Source organism: Bacillus rossius, chromosome 7, assembly GCF_032445375.1.
Source record: "Bacillus rossius redtenbacheri isolate Brsri chromosome 7, Brsri_v3, whole genome shotgun sequence".
In the NCBI taxonomy this organism is placed as follows: domain Eukaryota; kingdom Metazoa; phylum Arthropoda; class Insecta; order Phasmatodea; family Bacillidae; genus Bacillus; species Bacillus rossius.
The window spans coordinates 65,671,380-65,689,701 of NC_086335.1; the positions used below are offsets into that span (position 1 = coordinate 65,671,380).

An 18,322-nucleotide genomic window follows, 5' to 3' on the forward strand; every position below is an offset into this window, starting at 1 on the left:
TGATTCGATAAAGCTTTGGCTGCGTGTTTCTCATTGGCCCAGTGTCATCCAGGTGAGTTGTGAGCCAATAGCAGAGGCAGCACTGAGGTATAACTATTTGTATTTTAGCCTATCGCGAAATGAATTCGCGAGTTTTTACGGTCTCTACTGATAACAAGCAAAACATTCGGCATCCAATGAGCCGGCGACGTCAATCAGAGTGTACAAGTTACTGTGGAGCACATCCCGCAAAAATTTGCGTTAGCTGCTTGGCGGTAGTCCAGCGTGAAACTGCATCTACACTTGAATGACTCTTGACTTTGGATCACGCCATATTAGGTATTTTAAATCACGGAGGACCAGAAGCCATTTACAAACATCCATGAAAAAAAAAAAACATGTGACCGAATGACGTGGCAGCAGCCAATAAGAGACATGGCAAAGACTTGACTATGCAAGCGATATTCTTTCACAGCAAAGGGGGGGAAAAAAATCTTATTTTACAAAATATTTCTTGGAAACAGTTGCCAAGAAATAGTTTGTAAATATGAACAACACGTGGCTATAGTTATTATTGCATATATGTAAAGTTTTTTTTTTCTTTTTGAGATAAAACTGAGTATATCTTACGAAAATTGGCGCATAATTTTATATTTTTAGTGATGTTTCAGTCACAATAATATTTTAAACCATGGAAAAGATGATTGAATATTCAAAATTCAAACATTTTTTGGTGTTATTTTGCTTATTAATGTGCGCAGTTAATACGGGAATGCTACTCGGGGAACGGTTTACAAACAACTCACTGCTGGAGGTACTGGGACAACACAGAGCATGAACGCCCGGGTGATATTCCGTACCCAGCATTGTTGCGAACAATATTTTGACGTGATAACGTCTTATAAATCGATGAACGCCGGCTGCACGCACGAAAAAATTGTCACGTTCCACCCGAGCCGAGCGTGCAAGAACCGGCAAAAAACCGTGCGAGAAAATCTTCTATAACATCAAACAGGTTAAGGCGTTTTTTTTTTTTTTAACTAATTGTTCGTGATTTATATTCAAACAAATTATTTAAATTAAAATTTGCAAAAAAATGTAAATAATATTTGAAAATTAAAAAAGTATGCAAATTTTCATTAATGTTTTTCTTATGACGTTGTCACGTAAAATTATCGTTCGTAAACCTATATTCTTTTAATAGCGTTTTTTTTTTTTACATAAATGTCACTTTTACAAATATTTGTGATTTGTAGAGGCCGGAAAAATTCGCGGATTCAATTCGTGATAGGCTGAAATTCAAACATTTGTACAATTCTGCCGGTTCTGCTATTGGCTCGCAGATTAACTGGAGCTCTCTGGGCCAACGAGAGACTACCGACCAAAGAAGCGTCGAATCACAAGCTACCCAGTGGAGACGCCTCACAATTTAGTAACCAATGAACACGCGTGTTTCCTTGAGATGTACAGAGGATAATGGAGGCTATCCTAGAGGTAATTGAATCCGCGAATTTTTTCAGGTCCCTAGTGATTTGACGTGAGTTCAGATTGACGAAATGAAACAGTGCAGTGTGATTGGTTGGGGCCGGGTCAGGCGGGGAAGGATCTGGTCAGGACCGGCCATTGTCCGCGAGGCGAGCGGAGATCAGCGAGATCCCGCGGGTTGCCATGGCGACCTGTGTCCTGTCCTCGGCTCCGTCGCACGGGACCCGGCGGGCCAAGTCTCCCCCCTCCCCTCCCCCCGGGCCTCGCACGGGGGGCGTAAGTGCCGCGTTCTCGCGAGGCAGCCTCGCTGGGGCGCGCGGCCGTCACCTGAATCACGCCAGCCGAGTCCGACACCAACACAGACTCACAGCGAGGAAACAATCCGGCAGCCGTTCCAACAAGCGGTGCCCCATGCGCGAGGCTTAGAAAAATGGTTTCAAACGCATTCTAGCGGAATTTTCGCAACCATCGATAAATACTTTGGATCTCGTGTTGTCCAATAATACTTGTTTAGTTTCATAGTCTGGTTCTGTTTGTCCGACAGCAGCTGGTTCAGTCTTGTTTTCTGTGAAATTTTTTATCTTCATTTTTTCTTTGACGTGACGTCTAATAAATCGATGTACGCCGGCTGCACGCACGAAAAAGTGTCCCGTTACGCACATTGTCCCGTTACGCGGTGTCCCGTTACGCTCATTGTACGCTTGCGCCGCATTTATCTCTCTTCCACTCGATTGGCCCATGAATCTACTATTATATTAAATAGGTTAAGGCGGGCTTTTTCAAAAGTAGCTTTTAAATTTAGTACTTTAACTAAACTGTCAATTAATCAATGTTTTGTTGTGACGTTGTCACGTTAAACTATCGTCCGTAAACCGACTTTACAGACAACCATTTTTTTATATTCAGAATTTCTCCAAACAAACAGTGCAAAACTGCAATGGCGTATGTCCAAAAGAAACTGCATCAAATCAAAAGTCCCCCATTGCACGAATGATTTAAAAAGAGCGCACTTTGTAAGATGTTTGAAGAAACCTCAACTCGGGGGTTTCGGAACAGATGATGTGTCCCGTACTTGGGCCCAGGACCCCCGGGTAGAGACTGGAAAAATTCGCGGATTGATTTAGCTATAAGCTAGAATCCAAAACTCATTTAAATTCACGCTGCTTTAGTGATTGGACCAAAATTTACCCGAAGGACTATAAAGCCAATGAAAATACCTCGACAAAAGAAGTATCGAATCACGAGCATCCCGGTTAACAAGTGTCATGAGTAAGTAGCCAATGAGTAGAGACCCGGAAATTTCGCGGATTCTTCTGGCCTCAGGATAAAATTCAAAGTTATAGATGTGCTCGACCCATGTTTACTTTCCCATTGGTTGATTTCTTAGCGAGAACATTTTTATCCTTGTTATTTGGCACTAGCTGATTCACTTACTTCTCTCCTAGCTGGGCATCATTGGCTCACGGTCGTAGACGGGCGTGTCCAAACAACGGCGTGCCAATCATGAACACAGTGCGAGAGTGTGAAGGTTTGCATTCTAGCTTGTGACTAAATGAATCCGCGAAATTTCCGGGTCTCTACCAATGAGTAGCTGTTATTTTTGTCCAAGCACCTACAGGATCGTGGAGTCTATCCTGGAGGTCGTTGAAAACGCGAATTGTTCCAGTCCCTACCCCCGGGGCTCGGGTGCCCGGCTGGAAGGGCGAGCTCTCACCTGCCCTTGAAGTCGTCCGGGTAGGGCACGATGTCTCCTTCAGGGGAGGGCCGCGCCGAGTTGCCGACCCAGAAGTACGCGTCTGCAACAGACACGAGCACCCCCCGGTCAGCCCCTCTCGGAGGGGACGGGAAGCCTTCATTTCACAGGCGAGAGAGCCACACCCGGAGTTACCCGAAGTTCATGCTCGCTTTTTTTTCTTCCAGTATCTTTAATGTAGTTATCCTAACCAAATCAACCGTCCACAATGTTTTAAAGTATTTATAATGTAGCTAACCTAACCTAATTGACCATTAGTATCCTTTTATCAACACCGCCATATTTATTTACAATGAACAAAAAAAAAACCGAAGATGCACGATCGGGCGTTAGGCTTTCTCGTTTGTGAAAAAAGGATTCCCGGAGGGAACACGCTCTGAGACACGGCCGCTCACGTGTGACGTCACAACTTTTCCCACCAGGAAATCCCCTGAACGCCCGCCTTCCATCTACGAAGAGCGCTGGTAACAAATAACTAGAGACCTGTAAAAATTCGCGGATTCATTTCGCGATAGGATAGAGTCCAAATACTTTTGACATTATTTTTCTTCAGTGATTGGGCCACAGTTTATCTGAAGGACTCTGGGCCAATGAAAAAATCTTTAACAGAAGAATTAGCGAACCACGATCATTCCAGTCAACAGGTGTTACGAGTCGGTAACCAATCAGCAGATGTAATTTGGAGTCTATCCTTTAGGGATTTGAAATCGCGAATTTTACAGGTCTCTACAAATAAAGAAAGGGATCTTCGTAAATTAACGGACATTGACTTTCACACTACTTTGAACACGAATCCAAAAGAATTATTATGCTTGGTATATCAACAAAACAATTATTTAAAAAAACTGGTAAAGTCCACGGCAAGACTGGTATACTATACCAGTTTTTTTTTTTTAAATTCTTAAAAGAAGTTGATTATTTAAAATACTAAACTTCAAAATAACGTGTAAGTAAAGTATAAGAGAATAATTTGTTTATGTTTGTATAAATAATTTATTTTTCTAATGTAAATTGGTTATTTAAATTACTAAATCTAAAATTTTATTACCTATTACTAGAGACCTGTAAAATTCGCGGATTCATTTCGCGATAGGATAGAGTCCAAATAATTTTGACATTATTTTGCTTCAGTGATTGGGCTACAGTTTATCTTAAGGACTCTGGGCCAATGAAAAATCTTTAACAGAAGAATTAGCGAATCACGATCATTCCAGTCAACAGGTGTTACGAGTCGGTAACCAATCAGCAGTCATTTTCACGAGTGCGTAGAGGATCATGGAGTCTATCCTTTAGGGATATGAAATCGCGAATTTTACAGGTCTCTATACCTATTACCTAACGTTAAAGTAAAGGCAGATAAAAAAATATAATTTCAAGGTTACCTTAAAAAAAATCTTTAGTTATTTATTTAAAAATGAGTAATGAAAAACATTTCGAATAAAAATGTAATAAAAATTATAATTTGTTTTATCTTATTTAATATTATTTTCACATCTAAAATTAGCCTATTAATTTTTCTTATATTCATATTCGCAAAATATTCGCACTGAAATATGCAAATATTAGCGAATCCTAATGCGAATATTCGTTACATCACTAGTAGGGACCACGCAATTTTTTGGTTGTCTTTATAACGGAGAGAAACCTGAATTAAGCTAAATTTTACTGTATGTTAAGCTTACGCGAACTGTGTTGAACGTTTCGCCCGATTCTTCTCAATTATTAGGCTGCGGTATTTGTTTCCCCATTCGGCTGAGCCATTAAGAATGTGGTCACTTGTTACTTAAAAGCTACAATGATTTTTTTGAAATAGTTTTAAAGGTGCCTCTACTAGTGAACATTACCAAAATGTTTGAACAGTGCCATACTGACCAAAATATTTTCTACTGGCCGCGAAACTGGGTATACTCAATGGGAGGTCTGGAGTCGACACGGTCGCTGAGGCAATAAGAATGTGGTCACTTGTTACTGAAAAGCTACAATGTTTTTTAGAAATAGTTCGACAGGTGCCTCAACCAGTGAACATTACCAAAATGTTTGAACAGTGTCATACTGACCAAAATATTTTCTACTGGCCGCGAAACTGGGTATACTCAATGGGAGGTCTGTAGTCGACACGGTCGCTGATGCAATAAGAATGTGGTCACTTGTTACTGAAAAGTAACAATGTTTTTAGAAACAGTTTTAAAGGTGCCTCTACTAGTGAACATTACCAAAATGTTTGGACAGTGCCATACTGACCACTGGCCGCGGAACTGGGTATACTCTATGGGTGGTCTGGAGTCGACAGGGTCGCCGAGGCAAACCCACCAGGTCCCGTGCCGTCGTAGGAGAAGCCCTTGATGAAGATGGTGTTCTCGTCGACGGCGTAGGCGGTGCCGGTGATGCCGTGCGCGTACTCCACCAGCTTGCCGATCAGCTTGCCGTAGTAGGGCTCCTGCGAGTCGCGCGCCGGCAGACCTGCGGCACACCGGCACAACCCCGCTGTTACACGGGCTCCATCACCAGCGCTACCACTGGCACCGGCACAACCCCGCTGTTACACGGGCTCCATCACCAGCGCTACCACTGGCACCAGCACAACCCCGCTGTTACACGGGCTCCATCACCAGCGCTACCACTGGCACCGGCACAACCCCGCTGTTACACGGGCTCCATCACCAGCGCTACCACTGGCACCGGCACAACCCCGCTGTTACACGGGCTCCATCACCAGCGCTACCACTGGCACCAGCACAACCCCGCTGTTACACGGGCTCCATCACCAGCGCTACCACTGGCACCGGCACAACCCCGCTGTTACACGGGCTCCATCACCAGCGCTACCACTAGCACCAGCACAACCCCGCTGTTACACGGGCTCCATCACCAGCGCTACCACTGGCACCAGCACAACCCCGCTGTTACACGGGCTCCATCACCAGCGCTACCACTGGCACCGGCACAACCCCGCTGTTACACGGGCTCCATCACCAGCGCTACCACTGGCACCAGCACAACCCCGCTGTTACACGGGCTCCATCACCAGCGCTACCACTAGCACCAGCACAACCCCGCTGTTACACGGGCTCCATCACCAGCGCTACCACTGGCACCGGCACAACCCCGCTGTTACACGGGCTCCATCACCAGCGCTACCACTAGCACCAGCACAACCCCGCTGTTACACGGGCTCCATCACCAGCGCTACCACTGGCACCGGCACAACCTCGTTGTTACACGGGCTACATCACCAGCGCTACCACTGGCACCGGCACAACCCCGCTGTTACACGGGCTCCATCACCAGCGCTACCACTAGCACCAGCACAACCCCGCTGTTACACGGGCTCCATCACCAGCGCTACCACTGGCACCGGCACAACCTCGTTGTTACACGGGCTACATCACCAGCGCTACCACTGGCACCGGCACAACCCCGCTGTTACACGGGCTCCATCACCAGCGCTACCACTAGCACCAGCACAACCCCGCTGTTACACGGGCTCCATCACCAGCGCTACCACTGGCACCGGCACAACCCCGCTGTTACACGGGCTCCATCACCAGCGCTACCACTAGCACCAGCACAACCCCGCTGTTACACGGGCTCCATCACCAGCGCTACCACTGGCACCGGCACAACCTCGTTGTTACACGGGCTACATCACCAGCGCTACCATTGGCACGGGCACAATCCGCTGTTACACATGCTACATCACCAGCACAACCACTGGCACCAGTGCTACTACTGTCACCAGCACAACCACTGGCTCCAGCAGTAGCAAGAGGTGGGAGAACAGGGACATAACTAGAGTGGGACATGGGCCTTCCTCCTTGGCCATAGGCATCAAGGCATCACGGACTTCGAATACGCAATGCGTGGAGCCTGTAAAATTTGCGGATTCATTTCGCGATAGGATAGAGTCAAAATACTTTTGACATTATTTTGCTTTAGTGATTGGGCCACAGTTTATCTGAAGAACTCTGGGCCAATGAAAAATCTTTAACAGAAGAATTTTGCGAATCACGATCATTCCAGTCAACAGGTGTTACGAGTCGGTAACCAATCAGCAGATGTAATTTGCACGAGTTCGTAGAGGATCATGGAGTCTATCCTTTAGGGATTTGAAATCGCGTATTTTACAGGTCTTTAACTATAGCCGCTGAGTAATCATCTCCAGAAAACATACCATGGCTACCTTTTTTTGGACGTAAAGACCGTCATTTTTCATTATTTAATACAATGTGAGTTAACAATGACAACAAAAATTACAAAATTACTGATTGTCAATTGGTTCAATTTCCAGGCGGTGAAATGCAGAGGGGTTGAAGAAACTGGCGCAACGTGGCCAAAAGTATGTACTTTGAACTGAATGGCGATTATGTGAAAATGTGAAGTAGATACGTAGTAAACGAACACTGTCGATAAAAACCTTTTTCTCACGAGATAATTTTTTAAATTACCAAACGGAGCTAACTTGACAAATATCCATTGTATAAAATATTGACCTGCAACTGGATATACAGCTTTAAGAGTTTTTGCCTGCCTCTAAATATCACTCTAATTCTTCCTGAAAAATGAAAACAAAAAAATATATATATATTCAAGTTCAAAAATATGTCAATCTTTGGCTGAATAATTTATGTGAAGAACAGATTTATGTAATATTTAAGTAAGGTTATATATATTGTAGTAATTTATGTACTTGTAATTTTCCTACAAAAATAATTTTTTGGTTTTTTTTAAATATAGATTTTTCTGAAACGATGTTATATTTTATCTTGCATTTAATTGAATTGCTCTTTTAAACTTTAATCTTTATAAAACTTATGTTAAGATTTCTTAAGATAATTTTATTTGTTTATCTGTCAATTGTCATAATTTTTTAAATATTTAGTTTAGTGAAAATACCGCACGTAGATTAAAGTGATTAGATGCACTCTCACGAAAGCTTGCTTTTGTGAGTGTTACATTTCCCTATTTAATTTAGTGAATTGTAAACAAAATGAAAAAATGAGGAAATAAAATTTATTATTAATGCCTGGCATACTTTGCAATGCCTTAATTTTTTTTTTAAGTAGTTACACATATACAAAGCATATCACTATCCTTTTTTTTCTCTCTCTCTCTCTAATTATCTATCTCTCTATCTCTTGCTATACATATACCTCTCTATCTATATATCATTATCTGTATACCTATATCTCTTTATCTCTACTCTATACACCTATATATATCTTTATTTAAAAATATATATGTTTTACCTATCTATATTTTTCTCTATCTTTTTTACCTGTCACAGGTGCGACATAGGGATATAAAAACACTCACGTATTCAAACGCAACGTTTGGTGTCAAAATTTCGAAGTAAAAGATGAAGAACTTTCGTTGAATTAAGCTTTTGAACGAACGAACAATTACATTATTATTCGTATAGGTCAGTGGTTCCCAAACGTTTTCAGCTGACGACCCACCTTTCCTTATAGGAATACCTCCACGGTCTATCGGTCCATGGTGGAGTAAAAAACCTTATTTTTATCGTATCCCTTCCTTATGTATGTATAATTTACCATTAAATATTAAAAAATATATATTTTTTAAGATACAGATTGATTTTTGATGAACAATTTGTGTTTTGATTTGGAAATGGTTGACAAAATATAGGCACTTTGTAGCAAAACGGTTATTTATTCAACAATATATATGTGTTTGCACACAATTCAAATTTGTTTCGATTTTTCTTATCTTTTGTGATGGGTTTATTCGATGGTTTCTGATAGTTTTAGGATCGAGTCGCGACCCACCGTTTGGGAACCGCTGGTACAGGTTGTTTTCCGAGTTGCGGCGCTGGTAATGCTAGCGTCTGGAGGCTGGAGGGGGGTGCTGTCACAACTTAGAAACACACAACTTAGAGACATAACTTAGAAACACACAAGATAGAATCTTCTAAGTTATGCCTGTTCTAAGTTCTGTGTTTCTAAGTTATAACGTTTCTAAGTTGTGTGGTTCTGCGTTGCGTGTTTCTAAGTTATGACAGTTCTGATTTGTGTGTTTCTAAGTTGTGATAGTTCTAAGTTATGACTGTCTAAGTTATGACATTCTAAGTTGTGTGTTTCTGCGTTGCGTGTTTCTAAGTTACGTGTTTATAAGTTATGACTGTTCTAAGTTGTGTGTTTCTAAGTTATGTTAAGATTCCCCGCTGGAGGTCGCAGGTCGCCTAGGTCCACGCGAGAGGGGGGGAGGCAGGGGTGGGGCCCGCGCCGCGCGGTGGAATGGCGGGAATCCCGGCGACGCGCCCGCCGCCTAGCGCCACCGCCGCAAACCACGGCGCGCCAAATGTAATAGGAATGCTGTCGGGGAAATCCTTTTGGAGCCGCCACGACATTGTCTACAACTTCCTTCAACCCTCCCCCTTCCCATCACCCCAAGAGACCCGACGAGTAAGGACGAAGAGAGAAGGAGGAAAAAAAATTGTCATATATTCAAGCCACGCCGCGAGAGGACGTGAAAGGAGAAGGAGAAGTAAAATAAAAAAAATTGTGAGACAAAACACAAAACGGAGTTGACAACAGTTAGCGCTCCCCGCGCCGAGTTTGAGAACCAATTTACTAAATGGTATTTCGCCCGAGGAGAGGGGTTGAGCGAGCGTGGAGGGTGACAGCCTACGGGGTTGATCGTCTTCGCGTCATCCCCCACCCCTCCACCCTCCCCCTACCAACCCCTTTAACGGGCGAGGCGCGGTACAGTCGCTGTCGGGAAACCGTGGTGCATCGATGATAATCTCATCGACAGGGAAAGTTTATGTCGCGGAGGAAAATCCCACTGCTCGCTGCAGCTCGACAAAATGTTTCCACGTTCGGTTCGGTTCTCTCTGCGCTGGCTAGCGTATTAGAAACACGCGCGTTTCGTTGGAAAAATTGGCGGATTCATTTTCGAAATTAGTTGGAATTAAAACACGTTTACCGTTTTGCTGTTTCTGTTACTGGACAAAACTGTTTATCTGGAGAAATTCTAGCCAAGGAATAACATTCAACAAAAAAAAATATTTATATCGAATCGCAGGCATCCCATTTGACAGGTCACACAAGTCAGTAGCCAATGAGCAGGTGGCAATTTCCCGACCATGTAGAGGATTGTGGAGTCCATCCCAGTGGTCATCGAAATCGCGAAAAGATTTTGAGACTAGCAACACTGTTGCATCGTCTGTGTTTCGTAATTGTTGGTCGAGTTTCTTTCAGGCACATGCCTATTGCCAACGCACCAATCACAACAATTCAGCGCGGAAGCAAACGCGTCCTGAATGACCCGATGGAATATCTAGGGACCGGAAAAATTCGCGGGTTCAATGACCTGCAGGATGAACTCCATAGTTCTACGTACACTCGGTCAAATGTCACCCACTCATTGGCTGCTGTCTAATGTGAGACGTCCCAGCGTAGCAGCCTGTGATTCGATAAAGCTTTGGTTTGGTGTTTCTCATTGGCCCAGCGTCTTCCAGGTGAGTTGTGAGCCAATAGCAGAGGCAGCACTGAGGTATAACTATCTGTATTTTAGCCTATCGCGAAATGAATTCGCGAATTTGTCCGGTCTCTATGAATAGATTGGTTCGGGAGGAGGGAAGGAGAAGGACCCCGAGAAAACCCGCACTAGCTCACGACAACGTCCGCCACGTTTCATACGCCTGCGAGAAGGCCGGGAGTGGAACCCGGATCTCCTTCGGCAAGCAGGCGAGCCCTGGCGGGTGTCGGGTGACTCAACGGACGTCAAGAATTAGCATGTGCACACACAAGCGCTGGAAGTATATACCATGTTAAGTAATGAACCCGCTGTTCCTTCCCTCCCGACCCTCCAAGGGAGGTCCCCCATCCATCACGTGTGCTCGCGGCGACCCGCGGGGAAGCAGCCCCGGTCCATTATTGCGCGGTGCAGCATCCACCCTCGCGACATCTGCACTCGCACCCTCGCCGAGCTGAACGTCAGACGACAGAGTCCTCCCGCGCGCCACAGGCTGCACGTCCTGCCGCAATTCCACAAGTAGAGACCTGAAAAATTCGCGTGTTCATTTCGCAATAGACTGACATCCGAAAAAAGTATACCTTCGTACAGCTTCTGCGATCGGCCCGCATTTTATGTGGGGAACTTCGGGCCAATGGAAAAAACCTGAACCAAGAAAGTGCCGAATCATGGAAAAATTGGTTAAGACGTCTCACGAATCAGCAGCCAATGAACAGGTGTCATTTCTCCGAGTTTTTGATAAGTACTGCGGAGTCTATCCTAGAGGTCAATGAACCCGCGAATTTTTCCGGTCCCTATCCATAAGGCACGGGGCCTTGAGTGGAAGGCACGGAGCACGGACTCGCTACAACCGCGACGTAGGGCCATGCACATTTCGCGAAAAGAGTCCGAGACTAGATAAAAGTTTAAAAAAAACGGTGTTTCGCGATTGGGTGAGTTTCTTTCGCTGTGCATGTCGATTGTTACAACGCCAATCACAGTAATTCATAGGGACCGGAAAAATTCGCGGTTTCGATGACCTTCAGGATAGACTATACAGTCCTGTATATACCAAGGAAAATAACGCCAGTTCATTGGCTGCTGACCTGCGAGTCATCTCTACTGGTTTGCCTGTGATTCGATACCTCTTTGGTTGAGGGTTTCTCATTGGCCTAGAGCCGTGGAGGCGAACATTGAGCTAATAGCAAAAGCAGCTTAAAGGTATAATTATTATGTGAATTCCAACGCATCACGAAAAGAAATCACGAATTTTTCCGGTCTCTAGTAATTCAGCGCGGAAGCAAACGCGTCCAGAGTGGTTCGGTCAAACAAGGCAACGACTTCTCTCGCAGACGGCTGGCCCAATCACAAGGAAGAAACCGCTGGTGTGGGTATACCTCGTTGCGTTCTAACAGGCGCTCAAAATATTTTCGCAAAACATTTCTGCCCCTACTTATACGTCATCGGAATCCATTCCGCAACTGTTACTCGTAGAGTTACTCATATATTTTGTTAAGCAACACTCAAAACCACATGAAGTTGTCTTCAAGCGCTGTAAATAGAACAACATAGGCTCAATGGTACTGCTTTTGAGAGCTATCTATAGAGAGGCGGATATTTCGGGGATTCGTTTGGTTGCAAGGTAGACTGCAAAAATGTATACATTTGCATTATTCTGGTGATTGTCCCGTGATTGTTCCGTCACTTCCCTCTTCACCTGTGGACCACTTAACTACCAGCTAGAATTAGCTTGACCAAATTCACATCGACACAATCGAAAGGAGAGGTTATGCAAAACATAATCTGCCAATGATGAATTTATATTTTTTTAAATATGGACAGGACTGTAAATGTTAGCGTGGAACTAAATGAATATCAGTAGAGACCGGAAAAATTCGCGGGTTCAATGACCTCCAGGATGGACTCCAATATCCTCTACACACTCGGGCAAATGCTAACTGTTCATTGGCTGCTGACTTGTGAGTCGTCTCGACTGGGTGGCCTGTGATTCGACACTTCTATGAGTGAGGGTCTGTAATTGGTCATCAGTTCTCCAGATTAACAGTGAACCAATGACAGAAGCAGCAATAACGTATAATTATTTGAATTTTAGCATAACACGAAATGACTTACTACAGGATTGAAGAAAAAAATAATAGAGATTTATTATATAAAAGATTTTAGTAGACGGTGGTACAACAATCATGCCGTACTGCTTGTTTTATTTGGCGATCTTCTGGCTTTTGCGCAATGTTAAAAATGTTTATCTAAAATTCTTAAATTAACGAATAAACACTTGTTACAAATCTGTGCTTTTTGCGTAAAAGGGGTTAAGTCCAAAATCATAGTTTTGAGAAAATCGCGATTGAAAATTATCAGGTTTTTTGAAGTCAGTTTTTTAAGCTTTATTAAGTGCTTTAGAACTTCGGAAACTCATTAATTTGTTTTAAAATAATGCCTCTAATCTCACAATTCAATTTTTAACCATTTGTGACTTAACCCCCTTCACGCAACAAGCACAGAAATTATTCCAGACAATTTCCGTAGTGTTAGAATATTTAAAGGTTGTAGATTTAACGAAACCTTCTTAAACCACTTAACCCACAGCAAAAAGAAGAAAAAATCCTGATCCCTCCAGGTGCGTAGCATCCGGAGGTCGGAAGACCACATAGTTCACATGAAAATCCAGTCATCTGGCGCTACGTTAGTATCCAGTGCCTTCTTCGTTGGAAAATTGGTCTGTTATTACTAGGGACTGGAAAAATTCGCGGTTTCAATGACCACTAGGATAGACTCCACGATTCTCTATGTACTCGGGCAACTATCACCTGGTTTTTGGCTGCCGACTCGGGACACCTGTTTACTGCGATTCTTATGATTCGATACTTCTTTTTTTGAGTGTTTGCCATTGGCTCAGAGTCCTTCAGGTAAATTGCGTTCCAATCACTGACGCAGCATTAAGCTAAACGAGTTTGGATTCCAGCCTGTCTCGAAAGGAATCCGCGAATTTTTCCGGTCTCTAGTTATTACTAGAGACCTGAAAAATTCGCGGGTTCAATGACCTTCAGGATAGATTCCAATATCTTCTACACACTCGGGCAAATGCCACGTGTACATTGGCTGCTGACTTGTGAGTCGTCTCGACTGGGTGGCCTGTGATTCGACACTTCAATGAGTGAGGGTCTCTGATTGGCCCTCAGTCCTCCAGATTAACAGTTTACCAATGGCAGAAGCAGCACTAAGGTATAATTATTTTTGAATTTTAGCATAACACGAAATGAATCCGCGAATTTTTTCAGGTCTCTAGTTGTTATAACAGCGTGCACTGAAGCAGCGCCGAAGTGTCGGCGAAGGGAGGGAGGAGGCAGGTCTCGCTACAAGAGACGCGGGCGCGGCAACTGCTGCGCGCAAACGAAGACAATTATCCGCCAACTTTCCCTCCCCCTCCACTACCCTAACTTCGCCGATTGCCCGCCGGGGGCCGCTGCAGCGACGAGGATCGACGTGTGAGTGGCGGGCTCGGCTGTCGCGCGACACGGCCGCTCGCCAATTTGCCGCGTCGCGTCGCTCGCGTCGCGGGACGTCCCGCCTCGCTCCAGAGGAGGCCGCGTAGTTCCCCGAGCAACCGCTAGAGGCAGCGCCGAGTTAATTATTTCATACCATTTTCGAAACAATTCCCGGGGAAACTGTGTGGACTGTAATATTTTTTTTGACGTGACAACGTCTAATAATCGATGAACGCCGGCTGCACTCACGTAAAAGTGTCCCGTTAAGCACATTGTCCCGTTACGCTCATTGTACGCTTGCGCCGCATCTATCTCTCTTCCACTCGATTGGAACAACCATCGATTTGACTTTTTCAAGGCACATTAAACTTGAAACACTCCCATTCGTTTCCTACTTTTCCTATCGTCGTCCTAGCCTTAACAGAATAACACAGATTGGAAGAAGTTAAATAGCAAACATGTATAAAAAGTTATAGTTAAAATAATCTGTTCGTTAAAGTAATAAACATATTTGAATTAATGAGTGCAAATAAAATTAAAATTGATCAATTAATTTGTAGATTTCATTTCACTCCTTCTTTGTATCCATAAAAAAATAGTTATAATTCAATAAAAATGATTCAATTTTATTCATAAAATCATGCAATCATTTCATCAATGTTTTTTTTTTGTTATGACGTTGTCACGTTAAACTATCGTCCGTCAACCGACTTTACCGACAACCAATTTTTTACTTCATTTTATTTCTTCTGTGTTTCGTCATAGAACAATAATACAATGGACAGGCATTCCAGAGGAGCCCCACCTGGCTTCCCGACAGACAACCGCCGAGAAGAATGCCTGCAGGCCACAGGTCCGCGGCGAGAAGTTAAGCCCCTGCGGAGCGACAGGAGAAGTTAACAGAGCCGAGGGCTGAACGCCGGCGCCAGCCAGCTGCAGCGGTCGGGCCGAGTCCTCCGGCGACGCGGACCTCATCACATCAAAGGACCCCCGTGGTCGCCGTGGGGGGGAGGGGTGTGGTGAAGAGAGAGGGGAGGAACTTGATGATATTGTGGTCGATCAGGCACGAACACCCCGGGTGGTGGGGGAGGAGGACGCGATTATAACGGCAGACGCTCGCCGGCGCGGCGGACAGCGACGCCTCGGCTCAACTTCTTCTTCATCTTACTCCTCTTTTCCTCCGCCCCCCCACCCCTCAAGGGGGGGTGCGCGTCGAAGAGAGAGCCTCCGCGTGTTATTAGTTTCCCCTCCAGTCATCCAGCCACGCTCTGTGCGTCCCGTGAGGCAGGCTCTGTGTGTTCACATCCACGTAACACGGACAAAAGCGTTTCTTCTAGAGGTTTGCTTTATTGACGTGACAACGTCTAATAAATCGATGAACGCCGGCTGCACGCACGAAAAAGTGTCCCGTTACGCACATTGTTCCGTTACGCAATTGTCACGTTACGCTCATTGTACGCTTGCGCCCCATCTATCTCTCTTCCACTCGATTGGAACAACCATCGATTTGACTTTTTCGAGGCACATTAAACTTGAAACACTCCCGTTCGTTTCCTACTTTTCCTATCATCGTCCTATCCTTAACAGAATAACACAGATTGGAAGAAGTTAAATAGGAAACATGTATAAAAGTTATAGTTAAAATAATCTGTTCGTTAAAGTAATAAACATATTTGAATTAATGAGTGCAAATAAAAGTAAATTTATCAATTAAATTGTAGATTTCATTTCACTCCTTCTTTGTATCCATACAAAATAGTGATAATTCAATAAAAATGATTCAATTTTATTCATAAAAGTATGCAATCATTTCATCATTGTTTTGTTATGACGTTGTCACGTTAAACTATCGTCCGTAAACCGACTTTACAGACAACCAATTTTTTTTAAGTCCGCTATTTTGCATAGGACAACAACTATTATTTCATACATTATACAACAGTGTATTGTAACATTTGCACCACCATATTCTAGTATCTAAAAATATGTAATTTTTATTACTTGTTTATCAAGAAACTCCCAAAACTGTGTGTTTGATAATACAACGTAAATCACAAACTACAGAGACTTGCTGCATGAATACATACGAACTAAAAATTTTGAAGTATGTTGGTACGTACGACGTTGATAAACTCATAGATAGTTGAACACGGAGAATATTTTCGGAACATCCATTTCGCTACAACTCGCCACTAGATGGCGCTGCAGCGCATCAACTTCTAAACCGTTCAACCGATCGTCATGGGCAGCCAAATTTTCACAGACGAGAGAGCCAAAACCCGAAGTTCCCCGAAGTTAATGTTTTTTTCCGTATCTTTAATGTAGCTATCCTAACCAAATCAACCATCCACAATGTTTTAAAGTATTTATAATGTAGCTAACCTAACCTAATTGACCATTAGTATCCTTTTATCAAAACCGCCATATTTATTTACAATGAACAAAAAAAAACCGAAGATGCACGATCGGGCGTTTGGCTCTCTCGTCTGTGAAAAGAAAGCTTCCCGATCGTCATGGGTAAACAGAAACTCAAAGGTCAGACATACAAGCAGGTGTTTTGTGTCACTTCTCTGTGTCCGCCACTCTGACATACATGTAGCGCTATCCATTTCGCTGTAACTGGCGGACCGCATGTCACCCTGTGTTTAGCCCGGGCAACGCCTGATACTGCAGCTAGTATTTTATACTATCGTAACGGCGCGCGCAGCCGTTGACGTCTTTTCCCCCGGCGCCTTGGGTCGGTGAATGTGTTCTGGGCACGGTCGGTGGTCGAACATTCTCGAACATCCAACCACGCACACGTGGACTGGGCTTGAATTTTTACAGAATTTTATTTCACCCCTACTTATAGATGTGTTTCAAGATAACTTTCTTGCTGAATGAATCCTATAAATCCCCGGGCTCCTAACAGGGAAGAAAGGATCGTAGAAATCAAGAGTCAAGTACTAATCACGATTAAAATACAAATCACATAGCCTATGACTAGATACCGGAAAATTTCGCTGGTTCATTTCATGATCTGCTATAATCCAAACAACTGTATCTTTATATTGCCTTTGTGATTGACTCACAGTTTATCTGAAAGACTTTGAGCCAATGAAAAAAAATTCAACCAAAGAAGTATCGAATCGCAAGCGTCCCAGTTGACAGGTGTCACGAGTCAGTAGCCAGTGAGCAGGTGGCATTTGCCGGAGTGTGTAGAGGATTGTGGAGTCTATCCTAGAGGTCGTCGAAATCGCGATTTTTTCCAGTCTCTGCCTATGACCTACCAGCGCGCACACAGGCCCGTGTGCCAAACCTATCCCACAAGACACGCACCCCCACCGTCGATTCAAATGATTCTTCACCAGTGTGGGGGTGCACCTGAATTACTGTGCACTTGGCGAGTTATAGAAACTTCGGTTTCTAGCCTCGCCCACGCTTACTGCCCCGGATGGCAATATGATGAATCGGCAGCGTCCGCCTATGACGAAGTGAAACCGCGAAGTTTTAGGGTCCTTAAAAAAAAATGGAACGGTCTGTGCGAGCGAAGCAGGTCTTGTCTCGGGCCTGCAAGGCGACTTGGCCAGACACTGGGAGTAGTCCCGCGGGCGACTGGGCCTCGGAGGGGGGGGGGGGGGGGCATGTAAATGAAGTCTCCTGGGGGGGGGGGGGGGAAGAGTGGTTGCTGTCACGCAGTCTGTGAGGGGAGGCCCGTCGAGTAGCGAGCACGGCCGCATCAGCAGAAAACCTTCCTTGATTTATCGATTTAGGTGTTTTGGGGGGGAGGGAGGGTAGCGGGAGGGTGAGCGAGGCAACTCGCCGCTCATTGTCGCGCAACATCGCCGATACAGGAGCCGCTGATCGCCACACACACACACACACACACGCGCACTCTGCGAAACTTTCGTGAATCCGTACATTTACAAGGAGAAAAAATTGGTTGTCTCTAAAGTCGGTTTACGGACGATAGTTTAACGTGACAACGTCATAACGAAACATTGATGAAATGATTGCATACTTTTATGAATACAATTGAATCATTTTTATTTTAATAATAAAAGAAAAAAATACTTGAAATTATACTAGTAATCAGATTTTTGAAATGCAAGAATAATTAAACTTTATTGCCGAAATTGTTGTT

The 18,322-nt window shown here is 44.2% G+C and overlaps 1 protein-coding gene across 2 annotated transcripts in view; it reads right to left on the minus strand.

Moving 5' to 3' along the window:
- Positions 1-18,322, minus strand: part of LOC134534235 (protein Skeletor, isoforms B/C) — a 168,495-nt gene that overhangs the window by 84,698 nt on the left and 65,475 nt on the right. For both annotated transcript variants that reach the window (XM_063372516.1, XM_063372515.1), the window contains exons 2-3: positions 5,528-5,677; positions 3,179-3,260 (exon numbers count right to left, since the gene is read on the minus strand). In XM_063372516.1, the coding sequence (XP_063228586.1) occupies positions 3,179-3,260; positions 5,528-5,677 (232 nt within the window). The remainder of the gene's footprint in view (positions 1-3,178; positions 3,261-5,527; positions 5,678-18,322) is intronic.